The sequence below is a fragment of the Phodopus roborovskii genome, unplaced genomic scaffold (genome assembly GCF_943737965.1).
Source record: "Phodopus roborovskii unplaced genomic scaffold, PHOROB, whole genome shotgun sequence".
Taxonomy (NCBI): Eukaryota; Metazoa; Chordata; class Mammalia; order Rodentia; family Cricetidae; genus Phodopus; species Phodopus roborovskii.
The window spans coordinates 200,155-220,446 of NW_026126721.1; the positions used below are offsets into that span (position 1 = coordinate 200,155).

Below are 20,292 nucleotides of genomic sequence, written 5' to 3' on the forward strand. Positions count from 1 at the left end.
ATTTTCAAAGCACTAGCATTTCCCACCCTCCATTTTAGATAAGCAGGAAGAAAGTGAAAGCTAAAGAGAACAAAAATGGGAGCTAACGGTCCCGCTTCGGCTCTGGCCCCACCCTGGTACCCAATAGGCACTCAGCTCTCCGTCAGGACCACCCTTCCAACCGCCTTCGCCCCGCCCTGACGGGAGAATTCCCTTTCCGCGCCGCCCTCCGACTCGGTATAGCCACTGACGCTCGGTGACGTCAGGGGCTAAGGCAGGACTTCCGTCCTTCTGGACCCGAACCGGAAGCACGCTCTTAGTTACCCAGGCAACACTTCCCTCCTCCCTCTTCGTGTTTCCTCTCTTCACGCCCCCCTCCACCGAGAGCTGGGCCCGTGTTTGCCCACCGCCTGAGATCTGCAAGCTGCTTGCCCACGAGGTGACTTCGGGAACTGATGGGTTGCTTTGGGGGAGTAAGGGAGTAGCCTGGTCCTGATTGCCACAGAAGCCTGGAGCACTGTCTTGGCGGCCACGTTGTGGCTCTAATTGCCATCATCTGGCAACTCGAGGTAGTTGGAGAAACCCATGAGAGTAACGCTAACGGATTGTTTAAAGAAGCCGAGTTCTAATTTCTGCTCTCAACCCCGTCGTGTTTCCTAATCCTTGAAGGCCTGCTAAGAATTCTGATGTTCAAGCCCCCACCTCAGAGTATTTCAGAACAAATTTTTAGAAGTGAGGTTCAAGCTTGGGAACTTTTTTAAAGCTGTAATTCAAATGTGTAATTCAAATGTACTGTAAATCACCGTTTTGCAGTAAGTCTATAGGTGAACTTGATTTTGCCTATCCAACCCTAACTCAGGACAGACACATCTTTGGAGGGATGTCTGTGATATTGGCTCATAAAAAACAAACAAACAAACCAACCCACGAGTTTTCTCTCAAATGCCCTGCAGCTTTGAGCTTTGTAGGTCAGGGGTCTTAGTGGAAATTATCTTGAGAACATTTGAAAGGCTAGGCTCTGGACTCAACTGTTTTTTGTTTGTTTGTTTGTTTTGTTTTAACCAAAAGCCAGAACATTACTTGAAATCTTTAAACTAAAGGTAGCACAAAGCTTTTAGAGTTACTTACTTTCACTATTCCCATGAATTGTGAGGTTGTGATACTATATAAAAGTACAATTTATGGTAGCATAATTGGTCAGAACAACAATCCCTTTAGGATGGCAGTACGAATATGAACCATATACATATGCTTTGGATAAACCTAACAGGCAAGTTCACAGTAAAGTATATATAACGCCCCCAGTTGACTGCTGCATTGGGAAAGCAGACAAGCTAAAGCTGCAGAAAAACATTTTCATTCTAAAACTGTTTTATAGACAGCAGAGAATTAGTTTTTATTTCTTAAAATCCAGCGTTTACAGAGAAGTTGAGATAAGACTGACGGCAGGAAATTAAACATTGCTGGAGTATAGATAGATAAGAGAGTTCACAAACACAATATAAAACTCTCAGAATTACTTAATATTAGTAAGCCCACCCATAAAATACTAGGACAAGTGAATACAAACTCTGTTTGATTAAGGCCAAATTTAAAATATATTAATGTGTTTAACTGTACTGCTGAGAACATTTAGAGTTTTTTTATTGTTTTGTTGTTGTTTTGTTTTTGATTTTTTTCTGAGTTACTGAACCCTTACTAATTTGGGGGAGCAGAGGTAGGAGAGAATATTATTAGAATACAACAGACAATCTTATAGCCTCCAAACGCAGGACATGATACCTGTTATTTTCTCTGATGGGAGAAAAATGGGAACTCTAAAAGGAATAAGTTGTCAGATCTATCCCTCCATATAAATGCCCAGAGCAAGTACAGTATTCAAAAAAGAAATTAGCATGGAATTTTTAGGAATATGTTTAAGAAAGAAATGTAAAATAAGTCTCTGGGCATATAAAAGTGGCTTTGAGTGCTTTAACTAAAGAGTTTTACTGCTGTACCAATAATTTTGAGTGTGTGCTCTATTCAGCCCCTATTGTTTCATGGTTATACTAGAATATGTTGTATGAAAGACACATGGCTGGAATGCAACAACCACCATCTGTTTCTTCTTTTCAACTGGATTGTTATTGCCATTGTCCGTTGTCCCTGTTTTCAATTCTCCCACTGCCTGGGATGTTCCTGAGTCAGAATATCCTGCCCTTTCATGCCCTCACAATTCATTTCAGATTGACACTATCCACCTAAGGGTTCAGTGGAGTTGCAAATGAAAGCACTCACAAATGTTTGTCACCCTTGCTGATAAACTAAACAATGCCTTTCTGTGGGTAGAATGTGATTTGTGTGGGGGCAGCAGGATACAAGTTGTTAACTATACTCTTTTGGTCTTCTCTCCCACTCCCCGTGCCTTCTTTTTGACAACACTTAACTGCAACACCCAGACAAATATAAACCTGGGCTTGAATGGAAGGGACTTAAATAATACTTACTTGTCTCCCTCCATCTTCAGCTTTAAAAGTGGCTGTTACAGTGGATGTTACAGAGAGATGTAACTCGTAAGCAGGCCCTCTGTCCAGCTAAAGATGGAGTTTGGGGGGCTGGCAAGGTGGCTCATTGGGTAAAGGCACTTAACACCAAACATGACACATACACGCTACACACAATAAATATTCATGTTTTTAAAATTGGATCTTGGTGGAAGCAGGCCATTTGGACTTAACACCATCTTTAATGTCTAGATGACTGAGTAGGGGCCATACAAAGCCATAGAAAGAAGTCCACGAGTTGTCAACCACACCAGCTACGGGTGGCATGGAGACAGCCATAGTAGGAGGGCAGGTAACAAACTGTCAGAAATTGGCATGTTATCATTTTTCTTCATCGAGCTAACTATTGCTGTTTGTATGATTGAAAGGCTTCTCTGATGGGGTTAGCATTGCATGTTCAGGAAGATTTCTTAGAATCACATGTGACTTTACTGTTCCTTATGGTGCCTTCATTTACATTGTTTTAACTCCAGCATCCTCCTTTGTAGCAGTGTGTTCTGAGGGTCTTAGTTACATCCCCAAACTGTCAGTCTGGCTCAGAGCCAAATCAGTCGGAACCTCAATAGGAAAGGGTTGACCCTCCAGACTATAGCCACAAAGACTAATTTAATATTTGATTTTGTCTATCTTCCTTTGTGAAAGTAAAAGCAAGTGAGCTTTCATATATTTAAATTTCAAAATTGTACAGACGGAAAAAGGGCAGAAAGAAAATTCATGTTTTGGAGGGAGTTTGTGACCTTTACTCTCTGGTTGTCATGACACACCCTATGTCCTATATTCATAAGAATATATATATATGAAATAGTATATAAATATGCAATGAAAAGAATACATTGTAGGTGGAGTTTTTTTAATAATTTAGTGGAAGTAGTTGCATTTTATCTGTGGAAAAAATAACAAAGCTCTTGTTATTCATGTATAGCTGTGCATTAAAAAACACGTCTTTCAGAGCAAGCACAGTCACTGCAAAACAAGTGGGGGGATTGGGGGGCGTTTTGTTTTTCTTTTTTTACTTTTTCTTTTTTTGCCTTAGAAAGGCTGTATGGGAAAATATTATCATTCAAGACTGGGAGGCTCTGTCTTGTCTGTAGGACTCAGCAGTGTTTAGTGAATGACCTCAATGCTGTTGTGGTTTTTTTTTTTTTTTCCCTTCTTTGGTACTTGAGGACAATGAATGGTCTCTGTATTCCCCAGAGCTCAGCTGGGTGGTGACCATGATGCCATTGTGTTGGCTATGGAGGGCTGCCCAGTTTGCAGAGCTGTAGATCCGGCCTTCCCTGACATTGCCAATCCCCTTTCTCTCGGTTCCACCAGCCCTTCAGAAGAAAACTTGTTCAGTCCTTGAAGGCTTGTTCCAGAAAGGAGTTGGAGATTTCTGTGTAGGGGGTAGAGATAAAAGATAAAATGGAAGATCTTAAGACCCACTGCCCCATACGCTCTCTTTTCTTGAGATAAGAATGCTGCTGTAAAGCCTGGGAATGTCGCAGGGTTGGCTTTGCCAGGGATGCCAAATGTTCTTATTAAATCCTTAACCAGCCTCAAAATGTTACCAGACTCATTTGGGAATGTGGTATTTTTAGAGCAGATTCCCATTTGTGAGGAAGACTGTGTGTTCCTTCCAGGTATATCTACTCAAAACTGCCAAACCTGCTTCTTCATGTTGCTCTCTAGCATTGACAAGTGAGCAATCTACATCAGAAATTGTGGCCCTTACCTATGCTTTCTACTGTTGATTAATACTATTTTACTGATCTCTTTTGTTGCTTTTTTTAAAATGTATTTATTTTTGTTTTATGTGTATGGGTGTTTGGTACATAAGTGCACTACCTTCATATAGTGCCAACGAAGCCGAAAGACATTGGATTCCCCTAAAACTGAAGTTACAGATGGTTGTATGCCATTGTGTGGGTGCTGGGAATTGAACCCATCCTTTGCAAGAGGAACCAGTGCTCTTAACCCTGAGCCATCTCTCCAGCCCTTGTTGGTTTTGATTAAGTCTTTAAATGTCTATGGAGAGCTTTAATAAGTGTTCCAATTTCCTTACTTATTCATAGAAATGTTTTTCTTTATTTTGTGCCCCAAATGTTAGGAATCACCAAGATTAGAGTCAATCCTAATCTCTTTCTGCTAGTCTTATGTAGAGCCTGATAACTCATGAAATATATAAGACATACATGATTTCCCCCACTGACTTCAAGTAGAAAGTAAAGAACATTAGGGATGCTCAATATGTAAGGGTAGAATTTACAAGGTATTACAATATTAACTTAAAACTGTGGTCAACAGGATGCTAGGAATTGGGATTATGTTTTAAAAGGGGGAGGGCTTGCTTTATTGGGTGTTTTTTAAAACAAAGATGAACATTAACATTATGTAAAAATGATTATATGCGGCCCATAATGCTAAAATACTTCCCATTTGGACCTTTACTGGAAAATGCTAGCATGAAATATGAGGAATGATACTAGAAACACTGAGATAATAATTATAAACGTCTTAGTGCATGTTGTTCCTTTCGACTGTTTCTCTGTGCTTTGTCTTATTTGAATTTGGAAGTTTAATTTGTAAGTGCAAATCTTAAAACTCTTCAAAATTATTAATTTGAATATCCATAGGATCTTGGGTATCCTAAAGTGTAAAAGAATATGACAAATTGATTTGAGAATTCAGGAAGGAAAAACACTAACGCCTAGGGTGATGTGAACATTCCTGATATCTAGCCCCAGTAATACTGTGTGTGCTGAAGGATAGCAGCAACTTGATTTTAAGTATTCCAGCAGCCAAAACTAATTGAATTCTTCTATTCAAAACCAAACAAAATTGCTAACAAAGTTCTTGTAGTCCATCATTGACACAAATTGTATCTTCAAAGTATCTGGTAGCTGGACTGGGTCTATAACTCTGTAAAGTGTTTGCTTAGCTTACACAAGGACCATGGCTCTCTCCTTAGACAGACTGATAGAATTTGATTAGTTACATTGTGGTATCTTCTAGATGGTGGGGCACCAGGTTCATCATGAACTGCTTCATGCTGGGAAGCAGAAACCTGATTTCTTTAGTGAGCAAAGATGGTTTTCTTGGCTTCTAGCTTGCAGGAATGCTTAGAGTGAGCACAGTATAACTACAACCCTGCTACTTAATTATTTTTTGAACCCAAATCATAAGCAACCTCTTTGCAAAGTAGAACTCTTTTGGAGCCCTTTTTAATCACAGCCATTGACATTTGAGCTGCTGGGAAAATGTCACTAATTACCCTTAAACCTCTTCAAGGGTTACCTGCTTTCCCACACTACCTAAAAATGTAACTGTAGCAGAAAAGCCTCAGCTGTCTCATAGATTTTCTTAATATGCTAGTACCTTTAAGGCCAGATTGAATCTTTCTAAATATAAGTCAAAACAGGATTTGGCCTATAATAAATGTTCATTAATGGGGTTTATTACATTTGAGCTTATCAGACATGACCTACTTCTATAATTTGTAAGGCATAGAATGAAGTCTAGATCCCAAGAAGTTTGCTTTGCTTTGCTTGTTTTTTGATACAGGGTTTACCTATATAGCTCAGGCTTTTCTGGAACTTGACTACTGTAGCTGATGTGGCCTCAAACTTTTCTGTTCTCCTACTTCAGACTCATGAGAACTTGGAACACAGGCATGCACTAACACACCCAGCTAGGAGATGGGATGCTCTTAATTTCCAGAAGACCCATGCTGACTCTTTGGCTTTTCTTATTTAATTCCTATGTTTTTTGTTAACCTAGAAAACAAGCTTGATTGAGACACACATGGAGTTCACTTTGATGTCATTATGTGCTGCAGGCATTGAAAGCTCTTCAGGTTTCAGTGATAGAAATATGAAGCCTGGCTTTAGTCGATTAGCCACTTACAGGCTTCCTGCAGTTTAGCACTTAAGTGTGTACTGATTTCTATGATAATTGCATTTGCATTTTATTTTGTTGAATGGTAACACACCCAATTACTTACTATTTTCTGTTTCCTACATAGTCTATAAAGAACATTAACTGCTAGCTGTGTTTCTAGGAAATGGACCCTGTTTTAAAGGTTTAAATTAGAGATGCGAAGATCAATTCCGTTTACATGCTCACTGCATTCAATAACTTTCTCCCAGTTTCCATCGTGTGTGTGTATGTGTGTGTGTACAGGCCAAGGTCAGAGGACAACTTTTGGGAAACTGTGGGTTTCCAGGTCACCGATCTTGTATGGCAAGCACTTCTGCCTGCTGAAGGGTCTCAGCAGCCTTAACATTTAAGTGAGTTATAAAAGACCTGACTTTTTAGGTAGGACATTTAGTGGATGAGTAGATGAACACAAGAAGGTAGGTGGCTAGGTAGTAGGGAAAAAAGCAATACTGGCAGAGCTGTGCTGTTTGGCAAAAGCAATTAGAACATGTCATGCCTCTGGAGCCTCCTTCTGCAAGGAAGCAGGGTTATTAGAGAAAGAATATAATATGAAACCAAAACCAAGGCAGAGGGTGGAGAATCATCTTGTTCAAGAGGCTTCTACAAGTCCCAAACTTAAGGCAAGACCTAACAGGCTTCCAGTCAGTTGGAAAGATGGTCTTCTCAATCCTTGAGGTTGGGCTGGCAAGATGGTCCCGTGGGTCAAATACCTCCTACATGCTATCAAGCCTGACAAACTGAGTCCATCCCAGAGCCCACAGGAAAAAAGAGAGCTGACTCCTTCACAGGTGACTTACACACACACACATACATACCATAGCACACACACCACAGCCACATACATAATAAATAATAAATGAATATTCAAAAAGAAAAGAAACCAAGGTTATTTTAAATAGCTGTCAGCATATGCTTAAAAACAGTAAAGTAATATGCAAGCTTGGAGCCGGTGCCCTATACATTATTCTGTATCCATACACTACTAAGTTATGTGTTTAGTTTTATGGACTTTTCTTTCCGTCAACAAGTAGTTGAATATAAAAGCAGGCATGACCTTTGACTTAGTTATATCTAAGGGCATTGCTCTTCCCTAGACCACAAGATCATAACCCAGGTTAACAGGTTGTTGCAGGAAGGTCAAGCATGATGCTGGCAAGGGGTAAACTCTTGAGTGCTATTTTGGAAACCATGAAATAGCTGTGACTATGCTATAGCGTTGCTGATCATATATCATTACTGTGTTTGTCTTTCAGTGCCCACTTGGATTTTGTAATCAGAGATAGCAGCAATGGTAAGATTAGCAATTTTTCTTATGAATTTTTCGTTAGTCTCTATTGACATTTAGGATGGAGATATAGCTCAGTGATGGAGCACTTGTCTTGCATGCACAGTGCCCCTATGTTCAGCCCCCTAGCACTCTTTTCCCACCACCCCCCCCAAAATATTTTTGGTGGACACATTTTATGATGCTGAGCAAAGGGAAAAAAGTGAGTATCACAAATCCTAATCACTGAGAGTCCTAAGTGTTTGTATAACAACACAACACACTCAATAGTTCATGTTTGGGGCTAGTATAGATTATGTATTTCCAGTAAAAATGTATGCAGTCATTCCAAACACTGAAATTTGAAATGCTTCTGACCCTGCATTTTACATAAGGGATACTCAGCCTGTCTGTCAGACAACTAAAAGGAAAAGCACCACCTTGAGCGTTATTAGAATTAAGTCTGAGACATTGAGGAGCAGAGTAAGCCAGCAGGTTAGTAGGAAACAAGAAAAAGAACCAGAGGCTGCTGTGGTCATTCTCATTGGCAGGCCATTTCTAATTTAAGCTAGTACAGGTAGCTAAAATGACAAATGTCAAGACTTTTTTCCTGCCTTATAAAAAAAACAACCAATAAAGTAGAAATGGAACAGTTGGGAATAATGGCATTAGGAGTGGGAGGGATGAAAGATGGTGGTAATGGGCGTCAATACAAACAAAATGCATTATGTAAAAGTATGAAGATGTCATCATGCAACTGTTATTACCTATATTAATAAAAACTTGAACACTTACTAGAAGCATTGTGAATCAAAGGAAAGCCTTTTTAAAGAAAACACTTTATTTACCTCTGTCCTAAATGTCTTGGTTTCTTTTCCTGTTGTTGTGATATAATACTCATATAAAAGGAACTTAAGGGAGAAAAAAATAAATTGTCTCCCAGTGCAAAGGTTTAGTTCATCATGGCAGTAATATTGCATACACAGTCAGGAGCATGGGGTAATGAATACGTGTTTCTCCATTTATACAATCTAGAATCCTTGCCAGGGAATGGTGCCACCTACTGGACAGGTCTTCCCGACTCAATTAACATAATCAAGATATTCCTCCACAAGTGAATCTGCCTGTCCACTGATTCTAAATCATGTGACCTTGTCTAAAGCTAATCACATTATATAAACCTCCATAACCTTCTGCTATAGTCCTATACCTACCTAGGTAACTCAGGAAATATGTTTCATTTGCTCCCTGTTGTTGGTACAAACCTATTTTATTCTTCTTTTTTAAGCTTAGTAGCATCCTCCTGGAAAGTAGGCATTCAGTAGATATTAGTCTGGTGGTTTGAATGAGAAATGTTCCCTATAGGCTTGTGTAATTGAAAACGTGATCCCCAGTTGGTGGCACTGTTTGGGGAGGTTATGGGAAAGTGTAGCCTTGCTGGAGAAAGTACATCACTTGGAGTGCGCTTTGAGAATTTATAGCCTTGTGCCACTTCAGTTCAGTTTCTCTACTTCAAGTTTATGGTTGAAGATAGGCTCTCTCAGCTTTTTGCTCAGGCTACCATGCCTGCTGCTTGCTGCCATGCCTCCCGGCCATAATGAACTCTAAACCTCTGAAACTGCAAACCCCTATTTAACATGTCCTTCAATAAATTGTCCTTGCTCCTGGTATTTTATCACAGTAACAGAAAAGTAGCTGCTAACACTTAGGAAATAGCTGTCCGTTAATTGGTTAAACATTTGAAGATTCTCTAAAGGATGAACCATTTGATGTCTGTCTTATATGCCCATTCCATAGACATCAAAATGGACAACTACTGCATCTTGGTATTCTCACCCAGTATATGCAAGATACTGGCAACATTATCATCATGCAATGGCTTGGATGCGAAACCACCAGAATGCCTACAGAAAGTCCAGGGATTCATATTTCACTTCTCCATGGTTCTCCCCTTATGGAACTCTTCCCTGGAACTTTTTTGCTTATGGGGCTGGCGATTTTTGGAACTACCAAGGCCAGCACATGGCCTGGCAGGAGTCTCCCTACAGTGGTTCACATCTCCAAAGCTCTGGGCAGCCTCTGCATGACTACAGTAGAACCCAGGCATCCACAAGAGAAGATGAAGCCCCGCAGGAAGAGGAAGAGATGGAGTCGGATTCAGATGATGAAGTAGAATGTGACCTGAGCAATATGGAAATCACCGAGGAGCTCCGCCAATACTTTGCGGAGACTGAGAGGCACAGAGAAGAGCGGCGTAAGTTCAGGCCTGTTACCTTGTGTTCGTTTCACTGCCCTCACATTTTCACCTCTTCTCTAACATACCATTTAGAACTTTTCATTTAGGTAGAGTTAATCATCTAAATCTGGTCGTAAGCCCTCCAAAACTATGGTGATGTTGTACCTCAATTACATTGGTCCTTGTTTTTATATAGGACTGTTCATTTGAGTTCCTAATAGTACCTCTGCCATTCTTTGAGTATCACTCAATCAGATGGAATGTGTATGTGTATAATGCATGTGTGCCCTCTCTAATCCACACAGCAGTACCTTAAGGCATAGAACTCATTTTACAAATGAGAAACATGAAGCTTAAGGAGGTTAATTACACAGCTACTCATTTGCTGTTCGGATTCAGGTCTTCCAGACTGCACTCTACCATGCATCTTTCTCTGTGCCATGCTTCTCCCTGACACTCCTAGGTTCCCCAAATACTGTACTTCTCTGAGGCACAGGTCATAGCTAGTCCTGTATAGCTCCCTGCTGTGTAGAATCAGTGTGAACCGAAACAGTAACAAAATGCCTGTCATGTACAGTTTTCCTGTTTGGTCCTCACTACAAGTTAGAGATTGCAATTAAGGTCTTATAGCTTTGCACCATACGTCCAAAAGGAAGAATTTTTCTGTTTAAAATTGCCAGTGTTCACTAAGCCGTTTATTATTGTTATAAGTGCCCTTCAAAATTTTTAAATTCTTCTTTCCTATTAAGACTAATATTCAGTATCAATACACCTTGCACTACGGTATCATTGTGTATTTTATGTAGAATTTTCATTTGGTTGGTTGATGGTTAGGCTTTTCAGACAATCTTCCTATATGGCCCAGGCTAACCTAGAATTTATGACCCTTCTGCCTCAGGCTCCTGAATATTGGGAGTAAAGATTTGCACAACTAAAACCAGCTCCTTGCCCAGAATTTTCTAATAAACAGAAACGTGGAAACTTCAAAGTAGAAAAGTTTCATTTCCATTTTAAAATATCTGTGACCTCTTAACAATAGATTAACATTTATTGATCCCCTGGGGCTTCTAGTGAAGTATTATTTCCTTTAATGCCTGCCTGTGGTTCTTCACTAAGCCACTTATTTAATACCAGTTTTCTTCTGATTAAACTGTTGATTTCTTTGATGCATATTAGAAAGTATATCCAGGGTCTAGAGAAATGGCTCAGGGGTTAAGAGCATTGATTGTTCTTCCAGAGAACCCACACTCCATTCCCAGCACCTGCATAGTAGTTCATAACTGCTTGTAACTCCAGGTCTAGGTCTAATGCCTTGTTTTCACCTTCATGGGCACAAGACATGCACATGATATACAGACATACATGCACGCTAAACACCCATGAGTATTAAATAAAAAAAATTAAAAAAGAAGGTATATCCAAATAACTCTATGAAAACAATATTTCATATTTTGTATATAGTACATTTCTTTTTTTATTATGCTTATTTGTTTCTTTATTGAGGGGTGCAGGTCAGAGGACACACTTGCCAGAGTTGGTTCTCTCCTTCCACCATATGGGTTACAGGGATTAAACTCATGTCATCCGTCTTGATAAATACCCTTCCCCACCAAGCTAGTCTAATTTAGACATACACCACAAATGAAGAGGTAAGGTGTTGGAGCATGTTCACATGTACTTGTAACACTACTGAGTTGCAGCATGGGATTTTGTAAAATATTACTGCCAACAAGGAAAGGCATAATTTTAACATTTCAGAAGTAGTCAGCCCACAGGAATCTTCTGTGTGTTAGTTCATCATCAGTGAGCTATTCAATACAGTTGTTCAGCCTGGGGACAGCAAGCATGTTCCTATGTGTGACTTCTACCCTTACCAATGAATAACATCTTTAAATGGTAAAAACACAAAACCAGGATAATGAACCCTGGAGGTTTTTATGGAGATGCATCACCCAATAAAGTACTTGTCTCACAAGCATAAAGACCAGGGTTCATATCCCAGTACTGAAACAGAAAACTGGCCAGCTATGGTATCAACCTGTAATCGGGTACTTAGGAGGCAGAGATTTGATCTCCAGGGCAAGCTGGCTTTCTCGAGTGGCCTTCCAGGCAGCTCCATGTTCATTGAGAGACCCTGCCTCAATAAAAGCTTTTTTAAGGTAGAGAGCAATCAAGGGAGACACCTAACACCAATTTCAGGTGTCTGTAGTCACTCATATGTACACAAGTACTGAAGATATGGCTGTAGCTCAGTGGTATAGTATAGTCTAGCATGTTCATCCCCGGGACAGCAAAAAAGAAAAACAACTCCTTTTGTGTGTTGGAAACACCTATGTCATCATTTCCTCTTAGTATACTTGCTCAAAGCACTACTTATGCAAAAATACAGTTATAACATTTTAAAGGTCAGCTGTAGTTTTGGTTATTGGAACATATTTCCAAACATATTTGGAAAATATGTTTAGCACTCAGAAGGGTAAATTTTATTCATAAATGGACATCAGTTGAAACTGTATGATTATATCCCTTGAATGAAAGTTAACATCCCCCATAAGTAAGAAGACCCTCCAAAACAAATATTGCCCCTGTGGTCTTGATGTTGTGCCAGTTAGGTCTTTATTAGATGTGATTCAGGGTGGATGTGGGCTCAGAACAAGGACATGTTCTCAGAGAACATGATATTCTTAAGTGAAGTTGAAATAAAAGCCTGTTTAAGATGAAGTGGAGAAGAGTATCTGTGGTATACAGCCCACACACAGTTACTGACACAATCAAGGAGTAGAGCCAGTGTCCAAGGCAGTGGGAGGACAGCAGTTACCAGGTAACTGTGGAGAAATGGAGCATGCTCTGAACTTTGAGCAGTACCATCTATTGGGAATAAGAGGGAGGGTAATGTCATTTGGTGCTCAGGCTACTGTGTTGTTTTTGCTAAAGAGCCCAGATGTGTTTGTGCATCTCATGGGATACATGGGCTTCATTACGTTCTGTATTCCCCATCCAGGGGGTTTCCACTGTTGTGCCCATAGTGATGGACCCTTTAGTCGGTGCACTGAAAACCCACTACTTTTTCCCTCAGTCTGTCCTCTAGAAAACCTAGGCTTACAGTCAGATGTTTCCTGGGCTATTCTGGTTCCAGTAATGTGATTAAGCTATGAAATCACCCTGTGCACCATTCCACCATATGCATTCATCTCGTCATTACAGTTGTTCAAAAGACAAAAAAGCAACTGTCGAGATGATGGATGTGGAAGGTCAGAGAAAATGGAAGGGGGCTGGGTAAATGCACTATCCTCATAAAAGCTAAAATGGTGATTGTCCACTAACTTCAGGGTTACATTTGACGTGGAACAATGGACACAGAACAGAGAGACCAGTCAAGTCACTCTGCTTAGCAGGCACCTGTGTTGCTGATGAACCAGAAAGCCATTCTTGATTTATTCAAGTTTGTACTGTCCCTTGGTTGTGTTGTTCAAGTTTGTACTGTCCCTTGGTTGTGTTATCATCATTAAGTCTGGCAACATAGCAGACAATCTCATCAGAAAGACATGCTAATCCTAGAAAAATGAGGGAAATAACAATCTTTAACACTCATTATTGCTGTGCTTTGTCTCTCAAACTGTTCTGCCTTTGAGCTAATTGTCTATAGAATATTTAATGAGTGTTTTCCTGCTGTGCAAAATTTCCCTAAAGTCCGAGTAGCTTCCTGTGATTATTTTTTTTTCCATTATGGGTTATAATTCTATGTTAGTAATATCTCTTCTTTAAAACTGTGCTTAATTAATTATGTGGCAGGATGGGAAAGGTATAAGAGTGTTAGTACAAATCCCATAGAGGCCAGAGGAGCCTGGAATTATAGGCAGTTGTAAGTCCCCTCCATGGGTGCTAGGAACCACATCTGGATCTTCTGCACGAGCAGTCCGAACTCTTAAACCACTGAGCCATCTCTCCAGTGTCTTATAGATGCATAGACTGAGGCAGAAACATGTCAAAAACTATGTACCCTAACCTTAGATGGGATCCAGCAGCATTTTTTCTTTAAAATATATTACTGATTGGAGGTGGGGTGTTTATTTTAACCCCACATGAAAATCCTTGTGTTTGTTCTATAGGGTTGCTGCAGCAAATAATAGCAAATTTCGTGGTCAAATGACAGGGGTTTATCTTTTCGAATCCAAATTCAAGGTTTCCTCAGGACTGCCTTCCTGTAAAGGCTCTAACACCTTGCTTCTGGCAGTTTCTGGTGTCTCCCAGCATCCTTTCCCTTGAAGCAGTGTCACAGGCTGCCTGTACATAGCTTTCCCTGTGTATCTCTGTGTCCTTTTCTGTCTCGTATTAGGTCACTCTCATTAGATGTAGGGTCTGCCCTAATCTAGTATAATCTCATCGATAACTGTCTGCAAAAACCCTCTTTCCAAATCAGCCCCCATTTTGATGTTCTGGTGGTTAGGCCCTGCTGCTCAGCTTGCTTCAGCCCTGTGTTGAAGCTGGAGTGGAACTGAAGTACTCTTGATTTGTGGTTAGAAAAATTCCCTTGGCCAAATACCCCTAAGTTAGTCAAACTTTCCATGGCTGTGACAAAATACCTGTCAGCCAGGAAGGAAAGATTGATTTGGGCTCACAGTTTCCAAAGATTTAGTCCAAGATCAGTCGGATGGAAGCATGGCAGAGCATGAGGTGGCAGGAGCTTGTGGTGGGAGCAGAGGGAGTGGCCCATGCTGATGGACTTCCTCCTACTAACCCTTTTATTCTCTCTGGGCCCCAGCCTTTTGAATGTCGCCACCCACATTCATGACAGATCTTTCTTCCTTGGTTAATCATCTAGTAAAACACTCCTAGACACGTGCAGAGGTCTGCTTTACTATATCCTAGGTGTTCCTCAGTATGGTCATATTGTTAATCAAGACTCACTATTACAACCCTATGAAAAAAACAATTCTCAGTTACATTGATTGCTAGCGCTGCTACTTTCATTTTTAAGAGGGACCAGTCTGTTATTTGTATAAGGCAGCTATACAGTTGTGCCTCCAGTGTGATGTTGATGGTACTCAGCTTCAGTTGAATCATTCTCTATCCACTTGCATGAGCCCTCACCTTACCTTGACCAAAAATAAAAAATGGCAGGTTAAAGATCCTTCTTTCCTTGGGAGAGAGGAAGAGAGCCATGAATAATAAACAGACTGAGTAGAGGCATTCAAGCTCATTGTATCATGCAATTCTTGATCCCCTGAGTGGTTCTCAACCTTCTTAATGCTGCGACCCTTTAATACAATTCCTCATTTTGTGACCCCCATCCATACAGTTATTTTCATTGCTACTTCATAACTGTAATTTTGCTCCTGTTATGAATTGTAATGTAAATACCTGTGTTTTCTGGTGGTCTTAGGTGACCCCTGTGAAAGGGTCTTTTGATATCAGGGGTCATGACTTACAGGTTGAGAACCACTGTTCATTTGTTCAGACACTAGCTGATCTTAAGTACACAGCCTATTGGTCAGAGAGTATTTGATTTTGAACTGCATTGTTGAGTTTGATATGTAGCTGGGTTGGTAAAGTGCTTGCCTAGCCTGCCCACATCTGCAGTTCCATCCTCAGCACTGTCTAAACCGGATATGATGGCACTCAAGTATAATCCCAAAGGTGCAGACCATAACACATGAAGTTCAAGTTCACATTGACTGCGTAGGCAGCCTGAGCTAAGTGAAGATCCCAGTGCTTGTTAAACACTGTGTCTGTGTGTCTCACCAGGCAATCTAAGCTTACTTCAGAGCTCTGCCTGAACCAGCAAAGGTGACTGAATCTAAGACTGTGGTGGGGGAGTGGAAGAGGGATGAACCCAGGGAGAAGACAGTCCCCAGCTGAGTTTCCACCCAAGCTCCCACATCAAAGACACAGGGAACTATAGCAGTAAGAAGCAGACCGGGAACTGTCCAGTCAGGGCTGAAATGACCATTTCCCCTGGCTAGGTTCATTCACGTCACACCCCTCTACCCGAACTCAGGTTTAGTAGTATAGAGTGTATATACCTCCAAGGACTGAGCAGTAAAAAAATGGTAATATTTGAAACTTGACAGAAAGACCAAAGTCTTGGTAACTTCCAGTTCATTTGAGCATTAAGCCACTTTTGTGCATTTCCCAGTATACATCAGTGTACAACATCTCTTTTCTTTGGCTTCACAGTCCTTTGCCTTAAATATTACTTCCACATGTGACAGTAAAATGCAGATGTTCTAAGACAACAGTGGCTGAATATGTGTGCACATAGCCATTTTTCTTTATTTATGTGTATATCTATGTGAGTGCCAAATGTGTCGGGGTGCTCTCAGAACACCAGATCCTTGGGAGCTCAAGTTACACGCAAGTGTGAGCTGCCCAACTTGGGTGCCGGAATGAAATGTGGGTTCTCTGCCACAGCAGTATGTGCTCTACTGGGTCTCCTTATGCAGTTCTGGCTGTCCTGAACTCGTGATGTAGACCAGTGTGGTGTGGAACTCACAGCTGTTCGCCTGCTTCTGCCTCCGGAGTGCTAGCATTAAAGGCATGTGTCATCAGGCCTGGCTTTATCTATTCTTAATAATGGTTCCAAGTGTGTAAAACTCCTTCTCGCCAATTTCCAAGGTGTTAGTTATAAAGAACTGGATTTACAAGGGTTTCTGGGAATAGCTATATAAATGTCTTCCCTTCACACTTGATTTAGCTCACTGCTGTCTTCCCTTCTAGATATTAGCAGAGAATGGCCTAAGGATGGAAGAATGATTTATACCATTGTTTTATTCCCCTCCAGCCATCTTGACTCCTTATCTTGAGGCATTCCTCTTGGTAACAATAGCAACTGCAGATAATGTGCTTTCTGCTATCAATTTCCCTCTTGACAGAGTCACTTGCAAAATCTGTGTGAGCTGGCTCCATTTTACCCTCTGCAGCTTTCCTTTGTTGATATTTTATGTGGCTATTTACATAGGAATCAAATTGTACTATCGGGACTTGATGTGGTTTAAAGTTAGTAGAAAGGGAGGAAACAAATTGAACAAATGCTTCCTTGCCAGGGATTTACTAAATTAGTAGACTTGCAGGTTTCACCTGGGCTGAGCTGTGAAGTGACAAGTGAAACCCCAGCCCGGGAAAAGCAGATTTCCTATGTAAGCAGATTCATTACATGGCAGGACGACACTGAGTCAGCTGCAGAGGGGTCACCACACATATGTGCCTCATTTGTGCTACTTAGAGCTGCTTCTTGAAGGCTTGAGTAGATGGCTCTCTATAAAGCACTAGTCATACAAGGGTGAGGACCAGAATTAGGACCCCAACACCTAAAATAGCAGGTGTGCATGGCAATCCACCTGTAACCCCAGCACTTGAGAAATGGAGGCAAGGCCTCAGGAGCAGACTATAACTGCATCAGTGAGCTCTGGGTTCAAATGACTGAGCCTGCCTCCATAGTCATTGAAAACAGTAATAGTAAGATAGTGGATAGTAATTGAAGAAGACTCCTGACATCAACCTCTGTCCTCCATGCTCACATGTGTGTACACATAGAAGCACACCATCCACATGTGCAAAGGGAAAGAAAGAAACTGAGGCTGGTGAGATGTCTCAGTGGGGAAGTGCACTTGCTGCCAAGCCTGATCAGTAGTTTGAACCCCAGGACTCATAGTGGAAGAAGAGAACTGACTCCCAAGAGCTGTCCACTTAGTGCCACACGTGTGCCATAGCTCAATGTCCATACACCCTCAGATCAATGTAATTTTTAGGGATACGCTTCTTGAAACACTTAACTTGGAAGGAAACTTCCCCTTTTTGTAGGGGACCATTACATGAAAGCAAACAAGGACTACCTGCCATTCATGGCAAGAGAAAGCCACATGTTTCCATTTGTCTCTATTTTCAAGGTCTGCTGTAGAGGATTGGTGAATTGGAATAGTGGGTCTCTTGGTGGCATTTGTTCATTTCTGTCAATGGCTAGTGACTCCTAACAAGTGATTGGTAAGCTTCATGACTATGAATAGATAACGAGAATCTGTAGGTCATGCCTCGGGATTTAAATATTACCTCAGCTGCACAACAGGGTCCAAATTTGCCATTGCAAAGGGTAACAGAAGGGTCTTAGGAGCCAAGGGCAGCATGTGAGTTGAGTTGGAGTGGCATCTGAGTTGTAGTAGCAGTAGTGGCAACATTCATCAGATCCTATCCTACATGTGCATATGTTTTATGGTAAAAAACCATATATGAGTAAGTACATACCGTGTTTGTCTTTTTGCGATCAGGTTGCCTCACTCAGGATGATTTCTTCTAGTTCTATTCATTTGCCTGCAAATTTCAAGATTATGTTGTTCCCCCCCTCCCCACTGCTGAGTAGTTCTCTATTGTGTAAATGGTACCACATTTTCTCCATCCATTCTTCATTTGATGATCATGGTATTATCCATTCCCAGGGCGACAGCAGCAACTAGATGCAGAGCGCCTGGATGACTATGTGAATGCCGACCATGGCCTGTACTACAACCGCCACCGGTCTGTGGAGCCCCCATCTGAGAAGCCTGGGGAACGGCGCCAAGCTGAGATGAAGCGCCTGTATGGGGACAGTGCTCCCAAGATCCTGGCCATGGAGGCTGCTGTGCAGCTGAGCTTTGACAAGTACTGTGACAAAAAACAGCCGAAATACTGGCCTGTCATTCCCCTGAAGTTCTGAGGCCTAGGCACGGGGACCCTAGGGAATGCCTCCTGATCACAGTTCCTGGCCTTTCCCTCTTACTTTTAGATTTGTTCTCTTCATGTTCTCCTGGACATTTTTAAGAAAAAGAGGCCTGTATACCGATACAATCTGTCAGCCACTTAGAATTCTATCAACAGGAGGTACACTATTGCCAAGGAATGTCCCGTTGACATAAAGTGATAACAGAGTATATTGTTTTGATTCTTAACACGCTCTGTAATAGAGTCGAGTTCACTGAAATTCTTGCCTAAGGATACTGTCCAGTGGTTTGCATTTGTAATTTCCTTCTTTAACCTTCCTAGATGTCACAAAAGCTTTAAGCCACGTGTCATTCTTTTTTTATACCAGTTATTATATAGCCTAAGCTAACCTCAAACTCTTATACCCTCCTGCTTACTCCTCCCAAATGCTAGCTTACAGGTGTGCACCCCATTCTGGGCTCTAATCCATATATTCATTCTCTCTCTCTCTCTCTCTCTCTCTCTCTCTCTCTCTGACTATAACTTTGGATCCCTCTGAAAATGATGCAACTGTCCAATAAGACAAATGCCACTTGTCACTCAGCTAGGTGTTAGCCTGCATGCTCTATAAAAGGCCGGAGAGTAAATCCTTTGGGCTTGGCAGGCCATGTAGTCTGTCTTGAAACTGCCTAACCCTGACTTTATAGCATAAAAACAGCCATAGATAGTAAGTAAACAAATGGATAGGATAGTGTTACAATAAAACTTTATTTGTAAAATACAGGCTATGGACTAGATTTGCTCTATAACTGTTGCTATAACACAGTGCAAATCACCCATCACACATTACTGTTATCTCATTTTCTGTCCAGAGCTTGGATGTCAAACAGAATTGATAGCAAGGAACAGTAATTCCAAAATCTGGTCAGTTTTGCAGCCTCCTTTGTTGTCAAAATGCACAGTTGAGTTCTTATTGCATATAGTAAATACCAATTTGATAAGCAAATACATCTGTGAGAAGGAAATCTAAACATTGATGGAGAAGTCCATTTATAGAAGCCAGCTGCTTTTTAAATAAGTTATTACAGTGCATTGCTGGGGTGAGCCTGTGTTGACCTGAGAAGATTAGCACATCCATCAAAGGTTGGTGAAAAGATTTTGTATTGACATGTTTCTCCCTAGGAACACATTTAACTTACATCCAGCCTCTGCCCTGAGACAAACATTCCTTTCAGCAGCCCCAGGTATTTATTTGTTCCAAGCTCTCATTTTATTACTGGCATTGCAATTTGTGCTTAGATACTGTGGACAAAAATCAGAATTCATTTGTCCCCAAGGTGACACATAACTAAAATTTCCAATGTTTGGTCTTTCTCCCTTTTCTTAGAAACTCTAATGCCTAAATGATCAAATTAATGTGACTCAGATACAAACAAGCCAAAGCCTGTCTCAGCAGCAACTGCTTAGCCGAGAGTTCAGTTTTTTATCCCTGCCTCTGAGATGCTGCCATGCCATCCTACCGCTGCTGGCTTTGTGTCCTTCCTCTCTCCATGCTTCTCTTTCCTCTTTGAAATGAGTGTTAATCATTTCCCTTCACCACTCTTGTGAAGACCATTGAGCAGGACCTATAAAATAGTGTTGCCCACACAATAAATAGACAATGTTTATATTACATTTGCTCT

At 41.0% G+C, this 20,292-nt stretch overlaps 1 protein-coding gene across 1 annotated transcript; it reads left to right on the forward strand.

Annotated features, from left to right (window-relative positions):
• Positions 1-373: 373 nt before the first annotated feature.
• Gemin8 (gem nuclear organelle associated protein 8) lies at positions 374-18,714 on the forward strand. Its single transcript, XM_051174872.1, has 4 exons — positions 374-418; positions 7,694-7,731; positions 9,502-9,958; positions 18,370-18,714. The coding sequence occupies exons 2-4, from the start codon at positions 7,729-7,731 to the stop codon at positions 18,624-18,626; spliced, it is 717 nt and encodes a 238-aa protein (XP_051030829.1). The 5' UTR covers positions 374-418; positions 7,694-7,728; the 3' UTR covers positions 18,627-18,714.
• Positions 18,715-20,292: the final 1,578 nt, after the last annotated feature.